The sequence below is a fragment of the Lactuca saligna genome, chromosome 4 (assembly GCF_052625555.1).
Source record: "Lactuca saligna cultivar CGN05327 chromosome 4, ASM5262555v1, whole genome shotgun sequence".
NCBI lineage: Eukaryota > Viridiplantae > Streptophyta > Magnoliopsida > Asterales > Asteraceae > Lactuca > Lactuca saligna.
Genome location: NC_136420.1, coordinates 152304139 through 152319799, shown reverse-complemented (window position 1 = coordinate 152319799; position 15661 = coordinate 152304139). Strand labels below are relative to the sequence as shown.

Below are 15661 nucleotides of genomic sequence, written 5' to 3'. Positions count from 1 at the left end.
ACTGTACTGCTAGCAATTCAAGTACATACCATTTATAGTTATGGGCTTAGACACCTAATCCAACATATACTGGGACCAACAACCCCGCACCTTAGCTTCTTGCATCAGCTGGACCGGCAGGTCTGGGGGTGACAAATGTCATAACGAAATCGACACCTAAAGAACGTTGCGAACAAGGCAGTCTGGGTCAATCAAGCATGGTTATAAGATAAAAATGAAAACTCACATGAAACAACGACACTTTTAGTTTATGCAAAGACAGTCTTCAAACAATTTTATATACAAACAAAACTGCATAACATCATTTTAAGTAGGAAAATTACTTATATGCTTCGGTCTTGGTTCATTTAAGGCCACATCTCATTTTAGAGCAAATATAGGATTTTACGGAAAACAAACATTACTACATTTCATAGAAAATTGTTGCATCTCTGGCGGTGCAAAGCGATAAGGCGCATTGGCGATAGGCGCTGCTCCCGGAACCAAATCGATGCAGAACTCTACCTGCCTCTCGGGAGGCACACCTAGAAACTCCTCGGGAAAAACATCCGGGAACTCGCGCACTATCGGAACATCATCAATCGAACTTGGCCTCCCAACGGCCACTCGTGTATCCATCACATAGGCTATGAACCCGCTGCAGCCCAGCTGTAAACTCTGTCTCGCCCTGGCAGTCGAACAAAATGCTGACCCACATCGGGTACCCTCGCCATACACCGTAAGTACTCCCCCACTAGGGTCTCGTATCGTCACCAACTGTCGCTCGCAGTCTATAACAGCCCCAAAACGACTCAACCAATCCGTGCCCACTATAACACAAACGTCCCCCATCGCAATCGGGACCAGATCAATCGGGAACTCAACACCGAAGATCTCGAGTACACATCCCCGGATCAGTAGCATAAACCGCTCGCTCGTCAGCTACGGAAACCCGAAGAGGTCAACTCAATGCCTCTCGACAAATACTAATGTGAGAACTAAAAGCTAACGACACAAAGGATCGACTCGCACCCGAGTCAAATAACACCAAGGTAGGTACAGAATTCACAAGAAAAGTACCTACGTATATCATAATATAAGCACAATATCTCTAACATAAAATAAATAAAGGAAAGAATACATACCAGCCACAACATCGGGTGTTGCGCAGACCTCCTCCACTGTCAACTGGAAGGCTCTCCCGCGAGCCTTCGGTGCCTCGGCTGTAACGCCCCGTTCTTAAAATATCTATTTATGGGTTCCTGAGATCAAGAGTAAGGGCGTTTCAGTCTTTTATGGGTATTGGGTTTTATTCGAAAAGGGTTTTCGGGTCGGGGTGTGTCGCTAGAAGCGTAGGTATTCTCGCCACCTTTATGTGGATATAAAGTTCGTCGGGAATGGACTTAAGATGGAGGAGATGTTGTAAATTGAAGATATTGGCAACAATGGTCCCTAAGGGGGAAGTTTAGCAAAGGGGTCCCATGCATGCCAAGGATGCATACACGTGTTTGGCTGGGTACGCCCAGCGTAAGCTGGATGTACGCCCAACGTAATGGAGTAAATGAACGCGGAGGTCTCTCGACGTACGCCCAGCGTACTGGATGTACTCACAGAGTACGTCTATCATCCAGAAACCCTAAGGTTTGGGACAACAACTATATAAGGAACATTATGGTTCCAACCCTAGCCTCCATAAACACTCTCTTACCCTTAGAAAACCCTAGATAGGCGTCCCACCTCCATTGTTGGGTGTGTTTGACCTTGGAAAGCTTGTTTTGGTAAAGGAGAGCCAAGAAGAAGAAAGAGGAAGTTGTCAAAGAAGGAGTGGGGTGGCTAGAGCTCGTAGATCTGGAGAGGCATCATCTTCTGGAGCCCTTTTGAGGTAAAAAGTCTCTGGCTTGAATATCTTATTGTATAGATCTATGTGTTGAGAAGTTTTGACATCATTTCTTGTCCCAAAAACCTCATCTTGATGCATGATTCGAGTTGGTCGAGATTAGTTGTCCTTTCAAACCTTAGGAGAGGTCTTTAGTAAGAAAAATAAGGTCCCAAGGGCTTTGGTTGTTTCATATGTGATATAAGTAGGTCTTAATGGATTAAGACCTTGGGTTAAGAGCTTTATGGACGTCCCAAGTAATAAAGTTTGAGACTTTATGAATCCTAGGCATATTTGGTCTATGGATCTGAAGTTTGGGCTTAAGAGCTTAAGCCATTAAGAACTTATGTGGAGTTATAGTTCAACGAGGTTACGCCACGCGTAAATGGGAGTACGCCCAACATAGTGGGTCTGTGTCCCGATTCCAATCCGCGAGCATCGTTGTACGCCCAACATACCAAGAAGGGTACGCCCAGCGTACTCCCTCTGTTGAGTTTTCATTTTTGGGCGTTAAGAGATTAGGCTGTAATTGGGCTAATAGAGCTTGGGCCGTGACTGGACATTATGGATGGAGTAATTTGGACTCACTAATTATTATGGACCTTGGATCTAGGCCCATTTGGAGAGGTGGGCCCAATTTAGTAAATTGGGCCAATATTGGGCTTTGCTTCGGACTTTTGGTCTTTGGGCCATTAGTGGGCTTGAGAGCTTAACTAGTGTTGGGCCTTTTATATTTTGATTGTAGGCCTTAGTCTTGGACCAGATTGAGTTAAGGGTAAATTGGTCAATTTACCCTTGGAAGGATATTGTGCTTGGGCTAATGGTTATTTTGCTATTTTGGATAGTTCGGGATTTTTGGTGAGACGGTGGTTCAGGCATCTGCTTCTTCAGTTCAGAGTTTCGACAGTTGCGAGGTGAGTTATCCTCATTATATCGACAGGGTCTAAGGCACCAATGTCGGCCCTTTATCGGATGGAAATCCGGGTAGTTGTTATGTTATTGCTTTGCTATATGTTTGGATCCTGGTAGTTAGGATAGTATGTGTTAGAGACCTAGTTAAGGTCGGAATCCTGGTATATAGGATAATGCTATGCTAGTGACTGGTTATGTCGGTGTCCTGGTTAGAGCATGCTATATATGTGATCTGCTAGATCGGTTGATTAGTGATGAATTGCTATATGATTATATGTTTAATTGCACATGGTTGATTGACTGGGGTTGGATTGAGGTGGGTCCTGCTTTGTGTTGTAGGCCAACATACCCAGGGCGGAGCGAGTGGTCCGGATAGGCTGTAGGCCCCACGAGGGCGGACCAGACGTGTTGAGGCTCGGAGAGTGGACCAGGCCGACTGAAGGCCCGACGCGGACGGACCAGTCATATTGTAGACTCAGAGAGTGGACCAGGTGGGTTGAAGGTCCGGTGCGGGCGGACCAACCACACTACAGACTCAATGTATGTTGCTAGACTCGGAGGGTGGACCAGGTGGACTGAAGGCTCGGTGCGGCGGACCAGTCACACAGTAGACCCGAAGTGCATGGCTGTTTTGTTTATGATATGATATGTTATGAGTATGGTATATGTGGTTGGTATTTTGGGGGTAACTCACTAAGCTTTCAGGCTTACAGTTTTCAGTGTATTGTTTCAGGTACTTCAGGAGATCGTGGCAAGGCGAAGGCGTGATCGTACCACTCCTCATGTTTATGTTTTATGATATGGTTCTAGGAATACTCTGATAATAAATGTATTGAAAACCTTTTTATAATAACTTAATGAAATTGGGTTGTTTTTGAAAAGTTTAAATTGGTTAGAATTTTTAGAGTGTTACATCGGCCTTCGCTGGCCGGATCTCGGTAGCTCGGGCAGCAGGTGCTGATACCTGTGCCGATGCTTGCTGTAGCTGTGTGCACTCAGTCTTCCGATGGCCGGTCTGGTTGAAATGAAAGCAAACCAAGAATCCCTTGGGGCAATCCCTCGCGTAATTCCCCTCTTTCCCACACTTGTAACACAACCCAGCTCTACATGCCCCCTCGTGACTCTTGCCGAACTTCCCACAAGTGCGGCCCTTCGGACCCCCGAATCTCGAATCAGTGGGCTTTGCCCGCTTGGCCGACGGCTGCACCTGCATTAGTCGCCTATCCCTCCTCTGAGACTCGGCCTCCTCCCTAACCTGAGTCTCAAGCTCAATCTCCCTCTTCCTGGCATTTACTTGGAGGTCAACAAATGTCCGGTTAGACGAGTTCGCCACGAACTCACGAATATCCCTCCTCAAAATGCTCAAGTAACGACTCATACGTGCCTGCTCATTAGACACGTGCTCAGGGCAAAACAATGCCCTCTCGTGAAACATCCTCGTAATCACTGTCACAGACTCAGTTCCCTGCTTGAGGGAGAAGAACTCCTGGGCTAGACGTTCCCTCTCCACAGGGGGAACATACTCATCTCGGAACATCGCGGTGAACCTCTCCCAGGTCATCGCTGTGAGCTATGTAGTAGTGAAGTCCGCCGTCAGATGCTCCCAAGCGAAGCGAAGCTGGTTCAGTGCAAACCGAACCCTCAGATGCTCCGGACACGAGCAAGTGTAGAAGCATCCCTTGATGTCAGAAATCCATCTCATCGCATCAATCAGATCCTGAGTCCCATCAAACTCTGGTGGCTTCGTGTTGCTGAACTCCCATTACAGCAACGAGTTAACTTCCTGTGGTCTGGCAGCAGCAACGATTGTGGTGGCCGCGACAACAGCAACATTAGTAAGAGTGACATACCGCTCATCAAAAGTCTCGATCAACGTGGTCTTGATAGACACAAACATCTCCAGAATCTCGACTCGAATCGCCACTGCCACCTCATCCTGGATCATCTGACGAAGCTCCTCATTACTCGCGCCGCTCATCTCATGTCTATGGCGTGTCCCAACCATCATGTCTCTGAAATACAACATAAAAATATCAGAGACTCGTTCGAGTGTACTCGCACTCGATAACTCAACCCTACTTGCTCCCCGATACCCCAAGGAGTTTTACTTGGACTGCGCACCGATCCGGTGTCTCCAGTAGTACGGGCCCTATACTACCTTCCACACCGTATCAGCATTCATCCCAAGTCCTCCTCCTAGGATCCCAAATCACAAGTACTCTATATCTCACTAAACATAGCCTTCCCTTCGCTAGACTCCTCATAAACTCCCCACTGCTACCTACTCACTCTCGAAGCATCTTATAATAGCAGCAATCTCCTAGGCTAAGGCATCACAAATCAGGCCACTCTAGTCCTATGTATGAATATCTAGCCTACTCTAGCATGCATAACATATCATATCATAATTATTTAACACATAATGTAAGGGTATTTTGGGAAATCACCGTTCGGGCGCTGGCTGATCGTACACACTGCTCTGCTCTGCTCGTTTCAAAACCTTTTATCCTTTAAGAAAAATGTATGATTTATGAAAAATTTCTCAAATCCTCAGTCTGAGTTCAGATACACCCGAAGGTGCATCAAAATCCCTCAAACCAAGGCTTTGATACCAACTTGTAATGACGTAAATTTTCAAAACAATTTTTCATTTTCAAACATAAATTTACTCATAGAATAATGTCAAAACATAATGTATCAATTGTTATCATCACAAAACATATCCCAGAATCTCTAGACATCAAACTCCACGAGTGTGTACGGATCATCCCGGCGCCTTCCTGCGATCTTCGTTAGAACCTGAAACACATAACACAACAACTGTAAGCATAAATGCTTAGTGAGTTCCCCAAAATACCACATATAACACATACGCCACTCGAGGCTACAGTACGACCCTCTGGTCGATGTGTCTCAGCGGGACCCTCCAGTCTCGTAGCTCGTTGGACCCTCTAGTCTGGTTATAGCTCGTCGGACCCTTCGGTCCGGTCTATACAACATATAGCATACATATAACAAAATGCACATAATCTCATACATATACATAGCATACAAGACCCTCCGGTCTACACATAGATACCACTCTAGGTAATGTATAGTGAGAAGACTCACCTCGGATAACTCGGATAATCTCGCACACAAATATACTGATCTATCCCCCACCTAATCATATAAACAGTATCCTCAATTAAATAATGGCTCTCAAAAGCTAGATTAAATCCCTTCCTACAATCCCACAGAAGGGTAAAAGACCATTTTACCCCTCCCTGACCCAAAAGTCCAAATGTTGACCAAAACCCTAAAAGTTAACGAAAGTCAACAAGGGGCAGTATGTGGTGCGTACCATCTCTGTACGCGGGGCGTATGTCGGCAATCCATAATCGGGGTCTCAACCCCTTACGCTGCACGTTCTGAGAGTTACGCCCAGCGTAAGTCTCAGTTTCAGCCTTTCTTGGATTTTGGTCTTAAACGGTTAAGACATAAACTCAAACTCCAGATCTAACTTCTCTAAGACCACTTAATCCATAAAGTCGAGACCTTTAAGCCTTTGCATGGCTGTAAAGGTCCCTAATCACTCTAACACCTTTCCTTCTTCCTCATAAAGTCTAGATCTCATGCATGGCTTAATATTCACGTCCAAGATTGGAATTTTATGAACATACAACTCATATTACCCTAAAATATGGCAGATCTAGGCCAATGGAGACCATTTGCTCATAAAGTCTCCACCTTGGGACCAAAAACCCTAAAAATTGGTCCAAGAAGCACAAATCACAAATGACAAGGAAATCTTTGAGTTTTTACCTCAGAAAGAAGCTCCAACCTCTGTAGAACTCGAATCTACTCTTATCCACCAACTTCTAGCTCCTAAAATGGCCTCCTCTTCTCTTTCACCACCTTGAAATGACACTTTGAAGCTTAGAACACACACACACACACACAAAAGCTAGGAACGAAGGGTAGCTCACTATTAGGGTTTCACTCTCTGAAATGGTGGCTGAGGATAAGGCCTTAACATTCCTTTTATAGTGTACAAGCCACAAATTAGGGTTTGCATCTGGGCCCGCTACACCCAGCGTAACCCTGGGTACGCCCAGCGTACCTAGGCGAGTCCGCATCCAACTTAACCGCATGAGTATGCCCATCGTACTCTTTAGTACGCCCAACGTACTCATTTGGCTTAATAGTTCTTTAAGGGTTTAACTTGACAACTTGGAAAAAGAAGAAGGGTTCAAGAGACGTACCTAAATTTCGGGATGTGACATCGTCATTGGCAGCCATCAAACATGCATCCTTCTTAACCTTTTCATATGATGGTTCTACATCATCAACCCACTGAATCTTTTTTTTTTTTTCTAGATTCTTCAAAGTGCTTCACAATCATAGTAGCACTTACGTGAATAAGCATTATCTAAGTTGTTGCTTTCACTTTCAGGGACAAAACTTGTTTTTTTGGTGAACATTGCATAAGATCTTTCTTTAAAGCGGTCTTTCATTATCTATTTCCTCAACACCATTATCTCTTCAAAAAATATCAAATTTCCATACAGGCTGTGAAGATCCATAAAGTCGATTTTCTCACCATTCTTTAGCACCTCAACATGATGTTCCCATTTTTCATCAAGAGAATCTAGAAACTTTAGAACTAAGATAGAATCCTGTTTGAACATATAAAATCTTCTCATGTCATTATTTAAACAATTAAAACAATTAAAACTTTGAGTAAGAGTGTAACGCCCGTTCTAGGTATGAGTTAATTTATTAGTGTTAAACTTTCATTTTTGGGTGGCAACGTGGTGGAGCTTCACCACGACATGGCATTATTTTTATGATCACAGGAATTAAATGACATGTCACGACATCACAGCCATTTTTGGAGGAAATCCTAATCCTCGGGCTTTGGGCCCTATTTAAAGGACATTATGGCCAGGGTTTCATGATCATTTAGCCTCCATTACCCTCCGAAGATCAGAAACCCTAACTGTGGTCTCCATTGCATTTGTGAACTCATTTTGGGTACTTGTGGTTGTCTTTAAAGGAGAAGGAAGCGTTTGGGGTGATGATTCACCTTGTAAGCATCATCTTCATCTTCTAGCATATCTTTTGGACTTTGTTGAGTGTCCAAGACTCAATATTTTCCTTGGTAAGTTGCTAGATCTTTATTTTGTCCATTATTATTCTTGTCTTGATGAGTTTGAGTGGTGAGATCTCATAAAGTTTGTAACTTTATGAATCACCATGCCATTTGGGGTATTTGGTGTTTTGGATCTTAAGCAGGAATGAGTTTTGGTGTCATGCATGAAATATTGGTCATAAGCCCTTGTTTTGACCTAATAGGAGTTAAGACATGCATTGGACAAGCATATCTGTAAAGCATAAATTTTTATGTTTGTAATGGTGTTAGGAACCCTTCTGGAACTGATGGACAAGAGACCTGTAATGATTTTTCCTTTTTTGGACCTAGGAGTTAAGATATCGTTCCCTTGGAGACTCTTAAAGGATAAAGTTGGAAACTTCATCCATTTAAACCATAGATTGAACCAAATTTGAGCATTGGAGCTCTTAGAATCGAAGAAAATGGCTTAACCCATTAAGATGTTTGAAACTCAGTTCCAACGGCTTGTTGTCTTCGTGAATCTTGTTGATATGACTGTATTCTGATTGTATGTGGGGGTGAAATATACCCATTCGGTTGAAAAATACCAATTGCGTTGAAACATACTTGGGGATAAAATAGGACCGGGGTGAAATAGACCTGTTCTGTTGAAAAATACTGATTGAGTTGAAATAAACTTGGGGATGAAATAGAAATGGGGGTAAAATAGACCTGTTACAACTTTGTGTTGATATATATATATATATATATATATATATATATATATATATATATATATATATATATATGGTATTTGGTGTTTTGGGGAACTCACTAAGTTTTGTGCTTACAGTTTTATGTTTATGGTTTCAGGTACTTTCGGTTCTAAGGGGAATGGCTCGACCTAATTGTACCAAATCCACCAGTATTCCACATGATTTGATCGATTTTATACTATGATGATTGTATGAAATATTTTATATTATGATGGGTTTTCAAATTGAATGAAAGGTTGTTTTGATCGATTTAAAAGAAATTTTTTACTTCGAATTTTTGGGACGTTGCAAAGAGATTCATTCCTTTGAGCAAAGAAGTGTTCATATGTGCGATTCAGACTATTTTCCCTAGTAGCTTTCACTTTTTTGGTTCCTTCATATGCTACCGTCAGCATATTGATCATCTCTTTGGTAGGGACACAATTTCGATCAAGGTGATAGATATCATAAGGAAGTGAGTTGCCTATTGCAGCACGAGATCGAACATCAAGGCTATGCAAACGCTTACTAAACTGATGTTTAGGAGTTTTCTTAATAACACCAGTTTTCATGCCATCTTTTCTTTCATCAAAGGTAGGAACATGTGTACCGTTTTCGATAATGTCTAGTCTATCAGGATCCATGGTTTCAAGAACAACCATAACTCTGTTTTTCCACATGTGAAGTTCTTTCCATCGAAAGTAGGAATTTTGTTTCCAGAGGTGGTACTAGAGAAAAGTTTAGAGTCGGAAAAAGAAGATGAATAAGAAAGTTTAGTCATTATGAGATAAATATACCCGTTCTGATACCAATTGATTGATCGACTACATGTCGACTACATTGCTTAGCACTTTGGCAAAAACTCCTCTGTTTCTTATGCTTCAGGAAGCATATGTTTCATGGAATCTTCCCTCTGAAGGAGTTGTTTGTGAAATTGGTTATCATCAATTTGCTATTGATTCCTAACCTATATAACTACATAGAAAGGATTGTACAGTGTAGCCTTTTTTAATTCCTGTTAAATGATTGTTGAATAACCGAAATATTTATAATTGACATAACATCCCAGCTAATTATTCACCATTGTACATGAATTCTAGAAATAGGTAATGTGTACTAACAATGTTGCAACTAATTTGTGTAAGTTCATTGCTCTTATATCAATGATTCTGAAGAAAAGTATATGTCATTGATTTTAAGTCAAAACTCAGATCCATGTGCATCAAAAGTAAACAATGACAAAAGGGTTTTTGGAACTCAGTTCGACCGATGTTTTGGGTAGTTTCAGGGGCTGTTTGGTAGCCTCTTAATTGAATAATTAAGAGGCAACCTCTTAAAAATTCAGATTTAGAGCGTTTGGTTGTATCTTATTTTTTTTGCCTCTTAATCTTAAAATATCTCTTATTTTTTCAGATGTAAAGTTGTATCTGAACAAAAAACCACATGCACGTTCCTATTTTTCCCAAAACATCTTCCTCCTCTCTTTTCTATTTCACGATACGGCTTCCCCTCCAAGCCATCTTCGAAGACCTGTAACCCTATTGCTCTAGCACCGGTGGTTTACCGTCTCCACCAACACTTGCGCCTCCTCCAGCGTCGTTGTCTGCACCTCCTTCCAGCCCCATCAAAACTCATTGACAACATTAGGTAATTTCTGAAAGCTACTTCTGAACTTGATTTTCTTGGCTTTCCACGAACATCCCGTTAAACTCAACCAGCGACACCATTTCCACCACCCCCGCCAACTTCCTCTGTCTCTCTGACTGGTAGGCATTCATCTGCTCCATGTGTTTGCGCTTGTGGTCAATTGTGCAATATTCAAATTTGATTTGTGGTAATTTTGTTTGCAATTAGGTTATAGAGAAATCAAAACAACAATCTGGGGTATTTTACATAAGATTTCAGATTGCTAGGCGTTAGAAACCAAAATTGTTGTTATTGATTTTGTGGAGATTATATGTGATAATTAGGGGCTAAGTAATTTTCTTTGTTTAAGACTTGATTCATCAATGGCCAAAGAGTGATCGGATACTAAATTCCATCAGCACTATGGTTTTATAATTGGTTGTTAACATGATGAAGAAATCGGGATATAATTAGGTAACTTTGTTTAGCCTCTCTTGTTACCCTAAATTCTTTTGGTTGGTTAAATTCGAAGATTAATGGATATATAAAAATGGTGTTATTTTTTTAAAAAAATTTATGTCAAAGAGATCATTACAAGTTATTAATTAAAAATTTTGATTTATGCTAATATGAATTTTGTATTGTGTTTATAGTTTTTTATAATTATTCAGCAAATATAATACATAAGGGTAAAATAGTAATTTTGATAATTCAACATATCAATTCAAAGGTTCCAACCAAACAGCCTGTTCATAATTCAGATCTTAAAGTTTCAGATCCTCTTAAAAATTCAAATCCTGCTAAACAGCCTCTTAATCTTGGCCAATTGAGATTCATAAACTCAATAGACCAAGTTTATAAATTTTTTTAAACAATGTGTCTTTGCTCCTCTTTGACAACCCTAAACATTTACAAGCTTCTCTTTAAGTATTAGTCTCCTTTCTGAAACATATAGGTCAATGTATATAACTCAAGATGAGAATGAGAACATTATCATACTTTCCCTTTACTTGGACAAAATTTTCTTAGCAATTAATGATATTGATATTTTACAGGAGTCAAAACATTTATTGAGATATCATTTCGAAATGATTGATCTCTAGGAAGCCACTTATGTTACAAAAATTCAAATACATCAATATAGACCCGACAAGATTTTAGGATTTTAACAATGTTTTAAAAACTGGTTTTTTAGTTCACCAGACCGGTTCCCGGTTCAACCAGTCCGACCACCTATTCAACCAAGAATTTTTCTACGTCTGATGATTGGAGTTATATATGCTTCAAAAATGTTATGTATGCTTCAAAATGTTCAATTTACTTTGTAAATAGGCTAATTTTTGAACGGGTAAGGGAAACTCAACTATAGAAGTCAAATAAATAGGTTCAAACGGTTCTTTACCGGTTCTATCATATCAGTTCAACTCGATTTTTGAAGAAACAATCTAGTTCAATCCGATTTAGAAATTGGCATAGTTCAATAGTTCAAAATGTTCAATTTACTTTGTAAATAGGCTAATTTTTGATCTCTTATGCTTGGGAACTTGGAAGCACGATGATTCATGTATGCCCTAGTTCAATAGTTTTTACTAATCCAACCATCACTTATTCGTCATCAATCCAATCCGACATAAATCACTAGAAAGCCAAAAATAAATGAATGTGTACAATGGACTCGAGACAAACTTATTTTTAAGAAAAGTAATAGGTTATACAACTCCAACTTCAAGAGATGCAAAGATGACATAATGTCAGCTTCAAGTTACTTGCATATGTACATTATATCTTGGAAGAGTCGTAAGCAAAAATTGAAGTCAGCCTTGGCCATGATGGCGAAATATGTTTGTATATATTGCAACATCCCATGAAATGTTGCTGAGAAATTTAACAAGAGGACTCATGATCAAAAAATTTATGTTTCAAGGCGTCTAATTATCTATTACAATAACGTTAGCAGTTAGCTATGTGCAATTTTATCGTCTATTATTAGTTTTTTTTGTAATGCATATTACTACTGTATTTTGTTTTCTTTCGTCATGAACTAAAGAAGAAATTTAACTAGTTTACCAAGACTAATAATAATAACAATGACATGATAGTAAAAGATGAGGAATATAGAGAAGTTAGCTTGTTATACAGAGCTACTAAAAGCACACAGGGGTTAACAATGGCTGATTAGAGAAGTAAGCCACCAGATTTGCGACAACAAGATCAGCCATAGCTTTGCGGGTTTCATGGGTGCAAGTTCCTACATGTGGTGATAAAACTACATTATCAAGATGAATGAGTTGCTGGGGTACCTCAGGTTCATGTTCAAGCACATCCAGCCCTGCACCACCAAGTCTACCTTCAACAAGAGCTGAAACGAGCTCTGGTTCATCAACATGAGCTCCTCGTGCGATGTTGATGAGAAACCCATTTGGCCCTAAAGCATCAATGGCTTCACGGTTGATTATGTGATGATTTGCTTCTGTTAATGAACAGGCGATAACCAGGATTTCACAGTTTGAAGCCAATTCGATCACGTTTGGATAGTATATGTAACCTGAATTTGGTTTCTTTGATCTGGAGTGGTAATTAATTTGACAACCAAACCCCTCCAATCTCTTCGCAATTGCTGATCCGATTCTTCCCAACCCTACTATTCCCACCGATTTCCCACTAACCTGCAAGTAAATCAAACGATCAATGACTCGAGGAAATCGCCATACAAACGATTTGAACTCAAAATTCTTTTTAATTTTGTAATCAAAACGAAGGAAGAAGCATACTTTTGTGGTCAATTTGAAGTCTCGTTGCTTCCACGATCCATTTCTTACGAACTTATCGCCTTCGCAAATCCTTCTGAGAGTCGCCAAAGTAAGTGTTACAGCCAAATCAGCGACTTCATCGGTCAAGGAATCAGGGGTGGATGTGACGAAGATCCCCTTTTCTTTGCATTTTACTAAATCAATCTGGTTTAAACCAGAACTGTGACTCGAGATGATCTCTAGACGTGGAAGCGACTCGATTAAGCTGGAGTCAGCTCCATGGATTCCGTTTCCTACAAGTGCTCTGATTGAACGGGAGTGTTGGTTGAAGAAGTCGACCTTGGAGGGGATTTCCCATGATTTGAAGAGGTTGAATCGTTTTGAGAGCTCATCTTGAAGATATTTGGTCATTGGGCAGGTCATCCATACACCTATTTCGTCCACCATCTTCGTCAGATTTGCATCAGAGAGCAAACCCTTGAAGGGTGGGAAGTTTGGTCGTCAATGGCGTAGCAGTCCTTGCAGAATAGTTACTGGAAAAGGATTCCGATCTCCCATAGATGGATCAGAATCTGATCACAACCATTTATTTATTTATATAAATTTAAATATATAAGAAACGTGATGGATTACTCAAGCATCCACGTTATCGTTTAAAAGTGAATTATGATGACATACCGAAGATCGCATATACTATTTCGTTTTTTGTAATTTCAAGAAATCATAGTATTAATCTTATTATTTTTTTTAAAGATTAAATTAAAGAACGAATCAAAATAGTGATGATTTATGCGGCTGATATTTATGAAGATTTTTGCTTTAGTGTTTGATATCTAAAACTTTTTTTTTTAATTTTTTATTTATATAAAACTAGATATCACATGTTTATTAAAATTTTTTATGTAAATGTGTGAATATTAAGTAGTGATGTTGAAAAAGTGAATTAAGATGTAAATATTAAACATTTTGTTTAAAGTAAACGATTCGAAATAAATACAAACGAAATGATGAATAAATAGGTAATTCAATCTATACAAATATATATTTTTTTTTGACATATTGCGAATAATTGTTATGAATCACAAATGTCCAAAGACTTGTTTGAATACAACATTAGATGTGTATTGCTAAGTTTATCACCTCTGTCTAAAATTAATATTTTTAATTCATCTTTGCTTTTAGCTCTCGGCAATGCAACATGCAACTATCCATGAGTGAAAACTAGTTGTAACGTTCCAAAACTTATGATCAAAAATTTCATTCTTGTTTTAATAACACTATTAACCAAACATGTTTATAAAATCATGAAGGAAATTAGAGTATGTCAATAACCATCCAAAAGTACATCAGAATCATATAAAATGTAAAATCATGGTATGTACAATGCAATCATCCCTAGCTCTTCCCCTTCGAACCGGAAGTACATGAAATATAAACTGAAAATTGTAAGCACAAAGCTTAGGGAGTTCCAAAAAGAACCACACACCATACATAAATATCAGCTCAAGGCTGAACCGGGTCTATTTCACCCCAGGTCTATTTCACCCCCGAGTCTATTTCAACTCAAATGACTACTTAAGGCTGTATCGGGTCTATTTCACCCTTATGTATATTTCACCCCATATACATATAGCAACCAGGCATACATGCATACAACAAGAGTCACAAAGACAACAAGCACATACAACCCTAGTATCCTACAATATAGTGAGCAAACTCACATTAATCTGTTGATAAACAAATAAATGCTCGGGCAGCTGAACTGGAGAATCCCCACACTAATAAATCAAATAATATCCTAATTAATAATTAAGTCATAAACCATAATCGGAACCTAATTCATTAAACCCGACTCCTTAAACTAAAAGGCTATTTTACCCTTTTCCATTAATCAGCCCATAATCGAGGCCCAACCTAAAAGCAAATGAATCCCAATATGGCCCAAAACCCTCTAAGCCCACAACAGGGAGTACGTGGAGCGTACCCAACTCATACACCCCGGGTATTCACCCTTGACCAACTTACATGGTTTGAATCCAATACATGCAGCGTATACGGAAGTACACCCGACGTACTGGTCTTTGAGCCAATCCTTCTTGGTTGGCTTAATCCCTTAAGACCTTTTCATCTAAACTTCAGTTCAACTCTAAAATAAGGTCTTAATCCAAAATTTTGGAAGCTTTAAGCATATGTATAGCTCAATAAACTCCAAAACCCAACTTTAACACTTTAACCTCATGAAATGAGCATCAACTCTTGCATGGTTGAGTTAAACACATAAAGCTACCTTTTTATGCACAATGGACCTTAGAAACATAAAGATCTAACATCCTAAGCTTCTGGAGTAGCTTATACTCACAAGAACAACTCAAGGAACCAAAATATGTCAAAAACTTCAAGCTATCTAGATCTAAAAGATAAATCATCAAGGTTGCAAATTTATACCTTCTGGGACTTGCGAAGATGATAAAGATTTGGATCTTTAAGCTCCACTCCAACAAATGCTTGATCACTAAGCTCCTACTTCTTGAAAATGTATAAAAATTACCAAAAGTTTACTTCCAAAGCTCAAGATCACACAAGGAAAGGTTAGGGTTTCGTGTGGAGTCTTTAGAAGGAAGGAGGTTGATGAGGGGCAATATCAAAGTCCATAATAACATTTGCATAG

The 15661-nt window shown here is 39.7% G+C and overlaps 1 protein-coding gene across 1 annotated transcript; it reads right to left on the bottom strand.

Moving 5' to 3' along the window:
- Positions 1–12285: 12285 nt before the first annotated feature.
- Positions 12286–13613, bottom strand: LOC145042944 (glyoxylate/hydroxypyruvate/pyruvate reductase 2KGR-like). The gene is made up of 2 exons (XM_078991470.1): positions 13015–13613; positions 12286–12909 (listed from the first exon to the last, which is right to left on the bottom strand). The coding sequence occupies exons 1-2, from the start codon at positions 13438–13440 to the stop codon at positions 12388–12390; spliced, it is 948 nt and encodes a 315-aa protein (XP_078847596.1). The 5' UTR covers positions 13441–13613; the 3' UTR covers positions 12286–12387.
- Positions 13614–15661: the final 2048 nt, after the last annotated feature.